The following is a 16340-nucleotide window of genomic DNA, read 5'->3' as shown; positions in this document are numbered from 1 at the left end:
ACATACACCAAGTACAACATTTCCATTACATCTGCAAAAGAAAAAAAAATCCATTGCTTTTGGTGCTTTTTCTCTTTGACATCATTGTCAGCCAGTGGGGAAAAAAACTCCCTTTGAGTGGATTTAGTCTGTTTTCGACTTCTCTGAAAAGTCAAAGCAGGATATTGTATTTTGGGTGATATCTGGTTTTCTGTCAGAAAGTTCGTAAAGCCCAGAAAGTGCCTAAAAGGAAAACATTACCATGAAAAGGCATTAATGTCGGTTTTCACATCGTATTGTGCAGATAGTGCCGCCCAGCAGGATTAGATGAGCACAGCGGGGATGTTCCACAGCAGACGAAGAAAGAGAAGCTGGACAGATCGATGGATCGTGTCCCTCTTTGTCCTCACTCTTATGCTGTCTGGCTTTTTATTTCTGTTAAATGTGAGAGAATGGATGACATTTTCAACTAATAGCATATCTGACTCTGTTTTATGACTCTGTATTTATAACGAAAGTACGTATAAGCCCAAGTATCAATACGTCAATGAGTTATTGTGACATCCCAGCGTGGAGTATAATCAAATCACAAAAGACTTTCAAATTATTTTATGTCAAGAGAATCCATCAGCAAAAAACACTTTCCAAATAATAAAAGTCAACCACAATTGTATTATTTCTTTTAACAAACTAATAATTTACAGTGAACAGTTCAAAATAACGATCCTCTATTTCAACATCATGTCTTCTGAATACGTTTCTGTAATATTTTAACTCAGTTTTTTAAATTCCAATCCTTTTAAGAGGACTTTGTTTTCCACCACAGAAAAGGTAGTGGATGGGATATGTTGGAAACCAGGGTCTCAGAATTTCAGCTCTCATCCATGAAATGAATTTTATTTGATCATTTTATACACTGACCACTGCAGCTGCACTCTGAATCCTTCCAGATGTCCGGGCTCCTCACCCTGAGGCCGAGCACAGACACCCTGCAGAGGAAACTATTTACAGCTACATCATGTATCTGTTTTGTCACTTCCCAAAGCTCATTCCCAATAGATGAGGGTTGGAACACAGATCTTCGGCTCAGCTCCCTCTCGCCATGTTGATCCGGTGCAACTTTCACATCCCTGCTGCTGTGGCAGAAATCTGCCAGTCAATCTCCCTGTTCATCCCAGCCTCATTAGTCAAAAAGACCCCGATATACTTATTATACACTTGGTGCAGCAACTCTCCTCCAACCCAAAGGTTGAGATCTACCCTTATTGAACCTCAACCCTGGACTTGCGACTCATCCTGGCCCACTTCACATTCAGTTGCAATCTTCAAGGGGGAAGGCAACAATAATGTTCTGACCACAGCCCCTCCCTTGCCTCTGTAACAGAAGATGGCTCTGAACCTTTATCACCAAACTCCCACGGGATGCATTGAGGAACGGGTGGAAGTTGAAGAAGTGTCTTAGAGTGCTCTACCAGATGGTGATCAGGTGACAGCTCTGTCCCTCTATGAAAGAACCACCAAGGTGATCACTGTGGCCTTTTATGTTCTAGCACCAAGCAGATATGCTCAAATATGTTTGTTAAAGCTAATCCGTGACGAGCACAGGAGGCAGAGCCAGAGCCTTCCCCTCAGCAACTCAGAGTCTCATAGAGGTGACCCCCCCCCCCTTTATTCTCCAGGGAGAGCTCCAACAAATTGAGGCTCAGGAAGGGATCTGTTAGTATTCCCACACCTGCTTGTTGTCTGTCACTCGGTCCAGAGACAGACCCTCTCCAGGAGTTTGTTTCCTGAACCCATGTAGAGTAAAGCCCAGCTATATTGGTACAACTCTACCTCCCACACCAGCTCCAGTTCCCTCCCCACCAGAGGAAAAGGGTTTGTTGTCTTCATAAACAATGCACATGTGCTTTCTATCAAGTCAATGCCAGTCAATACCAGTAACACACTACAACACAGTACCAGTGAAACACATTTATTTCCCAGCACAATATCAGATCATTGAATATTTAATACATTCATTTTAAAATACATGTGACCATTTCCTCAATAGTGTTAAAGTGTCTTTAAAGTCTTAAAGTTTTTAATACCAGACATGGTTTCATCAGTTTTGAACTAATGAATAAATCTTGACCCTAAGAGAAAAAGGAAAGAAGTCATTAGTTGTCTTCGTCTTTTGGTCAATAATGAATCTTGAAAATCGGGGTCATGCTTTTATCGGCTCATTTATATGGAAATGACCAGCCCCTGTAGGATCGGCCCCGCCTCTCAGGCCTTCACTTCCTCCACCTTGACTCAATTACCAGTGGTCCAACAGACAGGAATGAATTATTAATTAGAAATTGATTAAAAACAACTTTTTTTGTAGCTTCTAAACTCTGCTTCTGTGCACTCGTATCAAATCACCGCAGGTATTAAGTGGTCCAAAGTGACTTACAGATTGGTGGGTGGTCTGAGTCAGTGTTAATCAGCTCAGTGGGGGGGGGGGGGGGGGGGGGGGTCCATAGGGTGCATGAAAGTGATTAAACCATTTAAAGCTGGATTGTATCCGACTGTTAGGGTTAGCCTTTTCATGTGTTCGTCTCCAACCAGGTTCAAAAACATCGCATCACTTTTCAGTTACAGTGCACAATGAACCAACTGGATATTATTATACCTCACACACCCTGTAGCCAGGAGCGGGGTTGTGTTTTCACATGTGTGTGTGTGTGTGTGTGTGTTTGTGTTTGTATACAAAGCAGACTGTACAGATCAGTGTCCAGTCGAGCTGCTCGTCCCGTGAGCGGACACTGTGAAAGTGATATATACCGAGTTTATGCTAAATTATGCCGGCCTGCAGCGGATTGGAAAAATGTTATGAATGTTTTAACTCTCTCACTGTGACTGATGGCAGAGAGCAAAGAGGCTCTACAATGAGGCAACGTGCAACAGTATCCAGGGTACGCATCCCCCTCAGATGCTTTAACTTCATTATCAAACACCTTCTATATTACACTTGTTTATGTGATAGGCCTATAGAAGTTTTAAAGATTTAACTATCTTAAAATCATTGAGAGTGAGTCGTTACCAAGCTGAAAAGCTGGTTTGGCTTCTTTGTACACTGAACATGGAAACCCGTCTTTTGATGAAGTTGCTTTAATGCATGTGTGTGTGTGTCTGCGCAGGCACACACATGAACATTTGCATAAATTCATTACGAACTGAATTCATTCCGCGCTCAGTTCGGACGGGTTTTTAATTACATCTGTCCTTAAAAAATTAATAATCCTCAGCAAATCATCTGTGAGACGAGGCTGACTGAACACCAGGTCAGTATTCCCATGATACAGAGGTCAAGCGTGGAGCCATTGTGCAATTTTGCCGTTTATTCTCAATCAGTGGTGAGTTATAATTACCATTTACCCTCTTTCCACACACCACAGACATGCTGGTGCTTGTGCCGATTCAGAGAAGGTTCAACTTGTGAATCTTCCCATGGGCTGGAGAACCAGTGCATCACTACATCACTGCACCTCTATATATTTCTCAGCTTTACCTCTGATGCTAGTATCAAGCACAACAACAACACTGACATACATTGTCTCTTTCCAAGGGTTTTTCTCCCCGATTTGAACATATAGCGTCTTCTTCTTCTTCTTCTTTGGATTAGGCTGAGACTAGATGCATTGGTGTTGCCAAAGTTTGAGTTGGTCATAATCATCCATCCCCCAGCCCCTGACATAAGCAGCTCTTGGTTCTATACCAGGGAAGCTCTTGAATTAGTTTTACTGGCAGACAAGCAGTTCTTCTGTTGGGGAACTAACAGATAAGGAACCCACTCTGAACTGACCTTCAAACGGCCTTATTGGGTAAGTGGTCTTCAAATATTCTTATATTTTTCTTGACTACAGCCACATATGTTACATAAAACACAAGCTCTCTGTGGGTGCATGTTTGTATGCAGCATTATTGTCTGTGAACAAAACACAATACAAAAATCACTCTCTGCATTTGTCTCTATTCTTCATTACCTCAGGTGTCAAAACAGCAAAAATCAATCTGACCTTACATAAAGAGAAACACGACCTCGAAGTCTTTGAATGTCTCCAGCACAAAACATTAAAATGTTGGTAATGATAGAGCTGCTTTCGAAGGCGTTGAGGGAACACTGTTGAACATCCTGTGTGAAAATCCCCCCCCCGAGGTCGAGTCCTTGTGTTTCGAGTAGCAAGTAACATAGCTAATGGTCTGGTGTGTTTGTGTAGACACGGGAGACACTTTCTCGATCCTTTCGGCCGTTTCCCCTGTCTTTCCTCCAGCTGAGAAAATTGCAGGCTACCGTGGATCTGACCAGAACACACCGCATCTGATACAAACCTAATGGACAGTGACGTCGTAATGTCTGCACATCACGGACCAAGGTCGGTGTGTTTCTTTCCCAGCTTTATTTCATTTCTCTATAGCTCCTGTGCAATAATGATAATGGTCATAGTGAATTGCAAGGACACACGTTGCTTCTGATTCTCCATTTATGTTACTGCAAAGGTTATAAATATGACCATTATATTAATTGTCATAGCAGTGAGATCCACAATCAATATGCAGAATTGCAGCTCTGTTTACTGCAGTTTTTTCTGTACAGTTTTCAGCTGAGCTTTTTCCGAGGATAACTTTGCTAATTGCTAAACAAAGGTAGGTATCGAACTAAAGATAAACAAGATTAAGTCTACCACCGCCATGCTAACATTCTCACAATGACGATGCCATTATCACACTGATCTTCCCCAGGAGTGTTTTCTGCTTCCCTTTGTTAGTTTGACTATATAAAGATGGATGGCATGACCAAAGTGAAGCCAAAGTGTTTGAACTGCCACCTGGTGACTGGCTTCAGTATAGGTCATAAAGGTAAGTAGTTCTTATTACACTGACGTATGTTTAAGAGTTAATCACATGCACAGACTCCGCCTCTAAAGGCTCAAGATGGCAACGTTTATATCCAGGATATTGGGCTTCATTTTCTGATAGTAGGAGGAAGTGGGGACATTTTGTCCATATTTTTTATACAGTCAATGGTTAGGCCTTTGATAATGCATTTAAAACAAAGATTAGTCTTCTACACTTCACACACACACACTTCATATTAAGATACTCATTCCACTAATAAAATTAAATCATCAAAGTCTTGCTTCACGACATGAGCACTTCTCTTCAACACATTTTAAACCCCCTGTGTGCACACAGTTCATTTGTTCTGGTTTCACATTTATTCTTTGCTTCTGCTGTACTTGCCCAGTATGAGTCTTTCAGCACATTGGTTTAACTTTGTTTAAAAACTGCATGACTTGGTCTCGATGGAGTCGTGACGAGCCTCAGATGTGAGTTTCATCCAATTTGCCGTGTTCTGAAAGAAAGTTTAAAGGCCCCCCCCCCCGCACAGTGCTTTGCAGCTGTGCATTACCTATGCAGGTCCCATGTTGTTCCCTTGAGGTGCTGCAAAGGAAATCTTGTAAGGGATCTTTGCACTGTAATTCAAATACTATGAAAAGTCTCTCACCATAGGTACAGATCTGTTAAAGTCCTTTTAAAATGTTTTATTCTAATTTTTGAAAGGCAGAACAACTTAACCGATGATGAGAGGAATACCCGAGCCGTTTTACATATCTAGATTAGAGAATAGTACAGACCGACCATGTGTGCCGTGCTCTGACTCCCTAACATCAAGTCTCACCGGGGGGGCACAGGCTGGTGATGTAAGTGCTTATGCAATATCACTGGTACTGAACATTCAAATAAGGTGATTATAGTTAACATTTCTCAGAAGAGCCTGTGATGAATATTCTAATGCTCAGAATATTTTTTTCATCTGTTGGATTCTGACATTGTTTTTACAGTCAAGAGAGTTTAGTGAAAACTCCATTATTCTCATAAGCTTCTACTTAGTGCTTTCAGGGATCCTCTGACTTCCGAGTCTTCTGGGTGAGTAAAGGCCGAGATTCACAATATGCCCGTCTGTTTTTTTGTGTTTTATTTTCTGACAACATTGTGCAATATTGCTCTTTGGTTGCTCACCCTCTCGGCTGCCAAAACGGCCTTTATTGGCACCTGAAGCCCCCCTCAAAATAATTTTACTTCGACAATTATTAAATGAATAAACTGGTAGTTTGTTCTGAAATGAAGAGAAACCAATGGCTGCCTGGAAGGTAAAGCTATCCAAACACTTATGGTAGGCTTTGCAAAATGGTTTGTGGTCATGTAAAGTGTATTTTCTTGTCGGTTAATGGACTAAAACCATGTTTTCTCCGATGTATTGTGAAGAATTACTTGCAAAGTATGACATGGCTGAAACCAGCAATTATAACAAGACATTTTAAGAACCACACAGGAATTCTCTTTGTCATTGAACATGTACACAGAACTGGCAGCAAAGCCTCACACCGTGTGTTCCTTTTCTCATTTGTTCAGTCGTCTACTTGATCAATTGTCTATGTTTATAATTTCTTTGGTGCAAGTAAATCATTTCCATCGTATTTCTCCACACAAGCTGTGAGTGTTGTGTAGCTCAGGTTGAGTTTTAGACCGATAGAAATAGGGCCTGTGAACAAAGCTACACATCCAGTAAAAATGTGTAGTAGTAAAAATCCAGTAAAGAGAGATGATACATAACATTTCTCTTTGCAATCTACATCTTGTTTTTTCACTAACTGTTATATCGATGCATGGACATTATCTCAGTCAATCCTGTTGATGGAGATTTTCTAACAAACTGGCAGGCAGTTAACAGCTAAATGGATCCAGTTAACAGAACCCACAACACAGCACTTTAGGTTAGGTGTAAATCAGCACAATGCAACTTTCTGTTTTTGATTCTCCTCTCAGATATCTCTTTACATGCATGTTCTTATTACCTCACGCATTTATTCCTGCAACAGCCTTTTTTCTGGTCTTACTCAGAAAACCCTGAAGCAACTGCAGTCAGTATGAGATTGGCTTTTAACTAGAACTAAGATATATCATCACATCACACCCGTTTTATCATTTTTACATTGGCTCCCAGTTTGTTTTGGAATTGATTTAAAGATTATATTGATTACTTGTATGGCTCCTCATGGCCGGGCCCCGGCTTAATCTCTGATGTTTTGATTCCTTATTTACTTCTCTGCACCTTGTGATCTTCAGGCAAAGGTCTGCTGTCACTTCCTGAATCTAAAGGCTGAAAATTAGATGTGGACAGAGCGTTTGCCATCAGGGCCCCTAGGCTCTGGAATGAGGAAAATAATGGTGAGGAAATAAGGTTGACTTAGATGTTGTCTTTGCTAAAAATGTTCTTTTTTTAAAAGGCCTTTTCCTGAATTTACTTGGGGTGCCAGGTAATTTTTGTCTTTCATCTCTTTTATTAATATTATCATTTTTATAACCATGTTACCATATTTCCTCCATTTATTTGTTTTCTTTCTATGCAGCACTTTTCATTATGTGTTGAGAAGTGCTCTATAACAAAAGATATTAAGTTTTGTTTGATGCGAATGGATTTAGAAGATCTTTTTTTGTTTCTCAATATTATTGTATGGTCTTGGCCTCATGATGTAAAGTGCCTTTGAAAATAAAATAAAAAGCACTTGAATGGTGAACAGTAAGGTAAGCTGCTCCTATATTGCAGTTTCCTATGTCCCCCCCCCCCCCCCTTCATCATTCTGTTTCTTTCATTAAAACCATTCACCCAATCCTTGGTGAGGGTGGGCGGGGGAAAAAAAGAGAAAGTGAGAGAGAGAGAGAGAGAGAGAGAGAGAGAGAGAGAGAGAGAGAGAGAGGTGTAGTGGTTGGGGGGCGGGGCTTGCTGGTTGATGGTTTTTCAGCACCGCGGACAGCTCCCGTCTCCTGCTCGTGGCTCTGGGCTGCAGGGAGGCCACACATCTGGACAGGGGGCAGATCTGGCCACACATCTGGACAGTGCATGAAGAAGAAGACCCGACTCACTTCGATCCGTAGATTCACCTCCAGCTCTCACCGTCAACGCATCGAGCCGCGTCTCTTCCTTTCATCCCCCCTTTTCCTCTCCTCCTCAGTGCCCGAAGACTCCCAGCGTTTTCTCGGCCCGACCGTGGACCGCATTGCCTATGCGTCTCCCATGCTCTTCCTGTTTCAGGCAACGACGGCGCAGTGAAAGTACTTTTTTCGGAGGGGAGGGAGTGGATTGACCTGCTCCCAAGTTTGTTTTTTCTCTTACTATTTTCTCTTTCTCTCTCGTTTCTCACCCGTACACTTCAGTCTGCTCGGTCCCTCGGTTGTGTTGCGGTGTGGGGTTTTCCTCGGAGCCCAGGTTTGGATGTCAGGCTGCTCCAGGATGCAGACGAAAGATGAAGTTGAACGGTCTCAGTAGCCGTCAGTGCGTGCTCGGAGATGAGATAGGCGACCTGCATCCGCAATATTGGCTGTAATCCCGGAGATCAGAGTGGATCAGACGCATTCATTTTTCAGAGAGCAAGATGAGGTGCCTGTGTGACTTTTTGAAACGCACCTAAGAGAGAGATAGAGGGTGGTCCTTCTACCCTGCTACTGCTGCGGGAGGCGACGTTTTCCTTTTTGCTTTTTTTACACAGCTGCCTAATCCAGTTTGCATCCGAGAGGAGACAGGGAACTCTGTGGGAAACAAAGGAAGAAGCAGAGTGGTCTTGATTCCCCCTCCGATCAACCCAAAACGTGACATACAGGCTATATAAAAGAAAATGAAGAAGTTTCGGAAGGTGCTGGACGGCTTGACCACCTCCTCTCCGGGGGGGACTATCGGGTCCCCATCGTGCGGCAGCGCGGCGGGGACTCCCACCTCGGCGCCGACACCTAAGGAGATCGACGTGCAGGAGACGCTAGTGTCGGAAAACTTTCAGCTGTGCAAGGTGGGTACATAAAGAGCAGTTTCAGGATATAGACAGAATGCAACACCTTTTATTTTGACTTTACCACATCGATTTTTTCCACATGTATAGAGCTTGTGCATAGAATTGTGTCTGCAGGTGCTTCTGGAGAAGGAGAAGGAGGTCATAAAAGTTGAATGTGGAGTGAGTTCGGCTGCTGATGCGGTAGATTTGGTGGCCTGCTGTTCTCTGTTTACATTGGAAGTTCAGCACCATGGACAGCTCCTCATTTTCGCTCCTCCTACTGGGTATCAAAGCGAATCATTTTCCAAATAGCAGAAAACACAGTTAAACACAGGATTATATTCTATTCCTGTCAGTCTTAGTTTCAGTTTTTTTGTTTGTTTTAGGGCCTTAACTGTAAAGAACTGCAGTTATTCCATTAGTCACCCGTTGTTCATCTACATAAAGCTCTTTCCCCCATGGACATGTGTGCACAGCTGGTGAAGCTGGCCGTGCTTGTGTGTGTGTGTGTGTGTGCATGTGTGTGAGTGTGTGTGTCTGTGTGTGTGTGTGTGCATGTGCAGTTTTTGGCTGTCCACTTCCACCAGTATGTGCAGTCAGTATATAGCTACAGTGTATGTGCCCCGTCATCAGGGCTGCAGCAGCCTCACACACATGTGATACAAACAATCCAAAGGAAGTCAATGAATAGCAGCCTCCTCCTCCTCCTCATTGCATCAGCAAGCCGACACAAATAGTGTAGGAGCGATGACATAACTGGTGTCCCTCCCTTGCATTATGAAAAAAAAAAAAAAGTGCACAGCAAGAGCCAGCGGAGGGACCCTGCAGTATACTGTCCTAGCTGATGTGCTTTTTCACTGAGAAGAAGGGAGAGAGAGAGAGAGAGAGAGAGAGAGAGACGGGGGGAGGGTGGGGGTGCAGGGTGGTGGGAGTATTTATAGCAGCCTCTGCTGCCCATTGCAGCCCTTTCCTGGATGCAATTTTTGGAGCTGACTGCAGCGATTATTCCTCGCCCTTAAAGAAACGGGGGGTTACATTTTGGATACGTCCGTGAATAATTCATTAAGAAACCAAAGAGAAAGTGGGTTGTTTGTTGGAGCTGATTCATTATTGGGCTGAGTGATACTGGTGGAGTGTGTGTGTGTGTGTGTGTGTGTGTGTGTGTGTGTGTGTGTGTGTGTGTGTGTGTGTGTGTGTGTGTGTATATTTCTGTATGGAGGAGCTGGGGGAGGAGGGGAGTGAGGAGGAAGGAGGTTGATTCACAAGCTGAAAAGGATGCTGCAGAGCTCCCTCAGCAGACAGGCAGGGCAGGGAGGAGAAAGTGCTGGAAAAAGAACAGCATGATTGCCTGGTCCCATGCAGGAAGCCACTCCTCCTCAGTGAGTGGCTTAAAGCACGGTTGTTTTAGAAAAAGCCATGAATGTGCAAATGTGCCCTACATCCCACCGTCACCACGTCTCCTCAGTTTCTTTTTTTTTATTTGAGTTTGTGCAGGTGCAGGTTGTATGTCAGCCTTTGTGTGGCTGTGTTTGTGTGTGTGAAAGGAAGTGAGAGACAGTCACAGAGGGAGAGGGAGGAAGAGACAGTAAAGCTGCACCACACGTCTGGGTGAGCATGAATCTGAGTATTTCCTGAAAGTAAACCAAATGCACAGCCTCTAACTTCATTCAGAGCACAAAGAGATCACATTTTATTTTATCACAAATAAACTTGACGGAGACAAATACAGTACAATCATCTGAATTTGCCATTTTCATTCAGTGCCGCAAATACTTTTTCAATTAGACACACTGTCCAATGGGAGATGTACATTTGTGTGTTTGGCATCTGGGATAACTTTTTGAAGTTAGCCACGACTTCTGTCCTGTGGGAAGATACAACAGCTCATTTTGTTTGGATTATACAGGATTTTTTGTGCTCACAGTTCAAAGCAAAACGCCCTAACCACAATAGCAAAGTGAAAATGATGAAATCTCTCTCAGACTGAGGAAGTAGAAAAAGGGCGAGAGATCAAGTTGCATCTGTTGGATAGAAATTGAATTAATTCATCTCAAGTTTACAGCAGGAGGGAAGAGAATTATCCCCAACCCTTATATTGCTGTTATTTTATTGTACACATATTGAGTTGTGTGAAAACAAAGCGTTTACAAATCATATACCCAACTCCATCATGCAGCTCTGTCAGTGTAGTCCTGAACATGTTGCATCAGTGATACAATTCAAGTAAAGTTGGGAGGAAGACAGAATGAAGGTACAAGCTTTATATTCACTGACATGCCTTTTCTGAAAGCACTTACAATAGTTCAGGCTTATACACTACAAACAGCCTGTTTCCTTACGCTATCAACAAGCAAATTCTACTTATTTACCATAATGCATCATAAAATGTTCACTTTACTTCAAATCTGTTTACAGCTTTCACTTTAGACTAGAAACAGCCCCAAGACAAAACTCAAAAACATGAATAGGTGATCAAACCCTAAAAAAAAGGAAAACAGAATAGAAACAGCACTTTGCCTTTGGCTAAAACCACAGTACAACAAGCCAAACCCAGAGAGAGGAAGAATGGGAGGATGCCATCTCCATTAGTTTTCGAAATGCACAAAGCTGACAGGAGCTTGTCTGAATCTCTGCAAAAATATTGGTCCCACGGGTCGACCAGTGGATTTTAAGTGAATAAGTTATTGTTACTTTTACAAACTTTATTGTTTTTCATCATGTACTTTCTGTGTGTAAAAGTTCAAATACATGAATACATAAAGAGACTACAGAGCAGCAGCAGATCCACTAGTGCAACTTTAACTGGTGATTTTCATTCTTCAAAACATATTTCTCTCAGACAACTTCTTCTGCAAAAAGCAACAGACCTGCGCTCATGACTCCATCTTCTTTTTCTGCTCTGATTTTACCTTTTTGTGTTTGGATGTTTGTATGTTATGAACACATTATCTGTGTTTAGGCTTTCAGATTTTAGGGATTTGTGTTTGTTTGCCCTTTTGGTTTCTTGTTTTACTTTGAAACATTTTTCCTTGTGTTTCTCTCTTGCTTTATTTCCTGTCTTTATCCTGTTTCCCGCCCCTGTGATCATCTGCACCTCTTCCTAATGTGTTTCACCTGATGTCTTCAATGATCTCTGCCTCCCTTGTATATTTAGTCTCTGTGTTTGCCGTAGTCTTGGCCAGGATGACTGGTCATGTTTCTGGGTTTGTGCTACTGGTGTTTCGGTTTTGTTCACCATCTTTAGCCGTTTTTTTCCCTTTTAGAGTATTTTTGGGGGATTTTGATTTCTGTGGAAGAAGGTCATTAAAAATAGCATATGTGTATTCTGTATCTGCCCCAATCAAATAGATGGTTCCTGTAGATGTTCAGATTTTGGTGTCTGGTCGGCCCCAAACTAATCCTACCTGCTGCACGATTATTTGGGACAAAGAGCCCAAAACGTTACAGCCAGATTCATAGAGACGAGAAGAACAAGGAGTTGTGTAAACCGAGTCCTAGCCAGCCAGGTGCATCCTTTCATGCCTCCTCTAAATTGCTACTGACAGCTATCATCAGCACAGTGTGAATCCAGAAACACGTCGCTTGTCTTGGTCGTCCTGTTCAATTTCCACATGTCCAACGAGTGGAGCACTTCTGGAAAATGGCAGAACACAAAGTTTGTAGCATGATTGCCTTTCTAAACACCGTCCTCAGTCAGTAGCTGGTTGAATCCAAGCCTCAGTCAAACAGGGAAGAGACAAAATATTACATGTGGGCCTTCTCTTTGTTCTGTGTTTTTCTCTGTTCAATCAGACTTTCCTGTTCTTTTTGTTCATCTGGTTTTACTGTGGTAAGGACATGTTAGCAAGTCTTTGGAAAATGGAGAAAATTGATGGACAATGTTTACTGAAGAGCTGATTATCAGCAACACTATCACCCAGTTTGACTTTGAAACTTCAAAATATATACTCTGAGGTTTAAAATGGCTGTAATATTTTAAATGTTTGACTCTTTGACTCTTTGTAAGTGGTGGTTGCTCGTTGTGGTAACAGAGATTATTATGACTTGCCTCTGCAGCTACTTGGCATCGTTTTTAGCTTTGATTTTCATGTTTGGATGACATTTTCACCGTCACCAACCAGCACTCAACTTTACAGTATAACCGGTGAATTACTGGAGGAATTGGTATGGCTACCGATTAATGCTAATATTGCTGCTGGATGTGTAAATAGGCAACTGTTTGCCAGCAAGTTTATCATCTCGATCACAAACTTGATAACGTGTCAATATTAAGTTTGCTCTGCCCCATGTGGCCAAAAAGGATTATTGTTATTGCAAGTAAACAAGATCATAAACCGTGAAGGGCACTGCACACCTTCGCCAAGGTGGTGTCCTTAAATTCACTCAGGCTGCACCAAACTTCACACACTCATAAATATCAGTTCCCTAAATGTGCCTGATTTTTATTTATATATTTTTTATCATCAAGTTCCATGAATTATTCCCTCGGGAATCAACAAAAACGTTGCAAAACTACCCAAAAAATCCTGGATTTGCACCAAAATTTAATCTGTTCCTCCGTGACACACACCACATGCTACAAAGTTTCGTGGGAATCCGATCAGTTGTTTGTGTAATCTTCTAAACACACACACAAAAACCGACGGGGGAAAACATGACCTCTTCTTCTTCAATAAAAAAATCAGGCATTAAAGGTAAAAAATAATGAGCTTCACAGAGGAAGTAGAGCAGGACTAAAGTATTGAAGTATAAAAGATCCTATATATCTGGAAATAGAGGCTTTCTAGCCCATTTTTTAAGTTGAAAATCCCTGACAGCCTCGTGTTTAATGCTAATCACTGCTGCTGTCTGTCAAAATGACTGTAATTTGTGTTGTGCAAATTCTAAAGCTCAAGTGACTTCATCCATATTGCATGTGCCGCTTCCTTTTTTTTAACCCCATCACCCTGCGTCTAGCTGTAGAATTATAATTAATGGAAAGTGATGGTTTCTATGTGGCCGCTGTGACGAGCATGGCTCCAACTCCATTACCCAGAATTTATGAATATAGTTTGGTCGCAGACGTTTGTAAGCTGATGTAGAAAATACAAAGTGATTCCGACAGATGAGCACATGACTTAAATGGATGCAGATGTAGTCGAAGCCCTCCAGGATCCGTCAGTGTTCAGGAGTATAATCTGCGACTCGATATTTGTGATCACACATGAGTAAACATGTCGCAGCAACTCAGAAACAACCTGGGCAAGAAAGAAAGAATCAACACAGCTGCATGGCCACCTAACCTTGCAAAAACGTGTGAGCACCATATGGACTGTTTTAATGCCAATAAGTTACAGACATCTCTACGCAATATTATTTTCATGCATCTTTGATGTTTTAAGAGAGAACAATCAGTTCATATAAACATGAGTGTAAGAGGAGAGAGAGGAATACTTGTATTGGTCCCTGATCATTGCAGCAAAGTCACGTGATTCATGAGTTTTTTAAGTGTTTTTTAATATCTTTGCATCCGGAGCTTGTTAAAAGGTGGACAAGTGAGACATCTCGTCCCCGTTCACATTTCTCCTCCTTCTAATAAGTGATTAATCTCAGAAGAGGGAGCATGATTACCCACAACACCAGCACAATCACGTTTCAAATTAGATTTCCTCTTAATAAGCGTAGTTTCTATGTCCATTTGGAGGATCGGATTAGTTTCAGACTAATGAAGAAAAGCTGCTTTGAGCCATAGTTAGATGAACAGTAAGAGTTTCAATATTGTAGTCCATTTAGGGTGCAAACATTTTGTATTAAACTCATAGATGCAGTTCAGAGGTCAAGTGCCCCCCCCCCCCCCCCCCCCCCCCCCGAACCCCGGGCTCATCTCTTTCCTCCGACAGCATGATACGTGGGCTCGTAGCGATCAGCTCACCCCCTCCGCAGCGAGCCCATGAGCTCTCCATGGGTGTGATGACTCAGTGGGTCGACTTCCAGCTAGTCTCACATTACCATGTGTCGGCTGCCTGTCAGAAGCCACAGTGTGGGATCAATTAAGGAGGAGTTGATGTCACGGGGGAAAAGGAGGAAAGACGTTCAGTGAGCTGTATACTGTGCGCTCAGTGTGCAGCAACCATCCTGTGTGTATCAAATTATCAACTACAGTGTTGTATTTGTGAGTGTGTGTGTGTGAGAGAGAGAGACAGAGCGAGCCAATAGAAATAGCTTCTGTTTGATTTTGTGTGGGCTTTCATAAAGCTTTGTCCATTCGGTCTGTAGGTGACGGCAGACTGCGCTGCCTCTCCTCATGCTGTGCAAATACACTCGAGAGAGCTTTTCAAACAGCCCTTCATTTCACTCAGTTTTCCATCGCTCCGACTCTCTGAGGAAGTCAGTCTTCATTTTTTCAGTATGCGATCAACCACTACAGAAACGTATTGTTTCGTGTGATATGAAGCTCCTGTTGAGAACTAAATTTGGGTTTAATTAAATTGTATCTTCTTCATTAGAATGGCATTCAGAGAGCTCAAACCTCCACCGAGGCCCAACAAGTCCCCTTATGGCACTACAATAACATTTTAATAGATCTGGATTTTATGTAGATCTGCACCGGATTGCAAACACTCAGTAAATATCAGTTGAAAAACACCCTATAGCAGTGTTAAGTGTTAAGTGTTTTTCTCTGACCCACAACTCATCATTCGACCATGTTTTGTGGTAATGTGTCCCGTAGTATTTTTTAAAAGCTTCTTCAAATAAACATTAAAACAAGTTGGTGGAGGTAACAAGGTTTGAGTTGTAACTACAGCTGTTAATATATGAAAAATAAAAAACAATTACATTTTTAATCAACCAATCAATCAAATCCACTGACACACAATCATTTTTTGGGAGTGTTCATAAAAAGGAAATGCATACTTGCCCTAGATGTTCTGCAGTTCTGAACAAACGTAACTCCTACCATCAGCTGTTCTACCATCTGTCCTTCATGAGGCTTCTTGTAGAGAAATGTTCATTTCAGTTTTGCATATTTCGGTAAATGTTTCCCCCTCTGTTCACCGACAAAATTTGAGCAAAAACGATCCAAACACAGTGTTTTTAGTGCACAACTCAGAGCGGTGAGTTGAAACCTGATTATGGAAAACAATCCACTTGGAGCTGCAGTGCTGCAAAGCTTTAAACCAACATTGGGGTTTCTTCCCTACCTCTGAGTGGTTATTGGATCCATCTGCTCTTAAGAGCTTCTCTCAGGCACTTGACAAACCTCATCGGCTTGATGTGGCTCTTAAAGTATCTAAAGGGTGGCTGTAGAAGCTGGAGTTGAGGTTTTTTAAATGTATTTATCTACTTTATTTTATAACAGAAGTGCAGCATGTTATAGGATTCAAGGTTCCTCCATGACATTTTTTCTTTTCATAATTCAGTTAAAAAGGACTCAGAAGAAGCCTCGCAGCAGAGCATTCAATAAGTAGGAGACAGCATATTGAAGAGGCAATTTATTTCCTGTGCCTTGGCCTTATATAAATGTCTTCCTTC

At 42.0% G+C, this 16340-nt stretch overlaps 1 protein-coding gene across 8 annotated transcripts in view; it reads left to right on the top strand.

Moving 5' to 3' along the window:
- The first annotated feature begins 7788 nt into the window (after positions 1-7788).
- stxbp5l (syntaxin binding protein 5-like) overlaps positions 7789-16340 on the top strand; it is a 123593-nt gene continuing 115041 nt past the window's right edge. For 5 of the 8 annotated variants that reach the window (XM_034575064.1, XM_034575066.1, XM_034575063.1 and 2 more), the window contains exon 1: positions 7789-8846. In XM_034575064.1, the coding sequence (XP_034430955.1) occupies positions 8679-8846 (168 nt within the window). In that variant the 5' untranslated portion in view covers positions 7789-8678. The remainder of the gene's footprint in view (positions 8847-16340) is intronic. The other 3 variants (XM_034575069.1, XM_034575067.1, XM_034575068.1) reach the window with 1 other exon arrangement.

This window comes from Hippoglossus hippoglossus, chromosome 21 (genome assembly GCF_009819705.1).
Source record: "Hippoglossus hippoglossus isolate fHipHip1 chromosome 21, fHipHip1.pri, whole genome shotgun sequence".
Lineage (NCBI taxonomy): Eukaryota > Metazoa > Chordata > Actinopteri > Pleuronectiformes > Pleuronectidae > Hippoglossus > Hippoglossus hippoglossus.
This window is presented reverse-complemented; position numbering and strand designations above follow the sequence as displayed.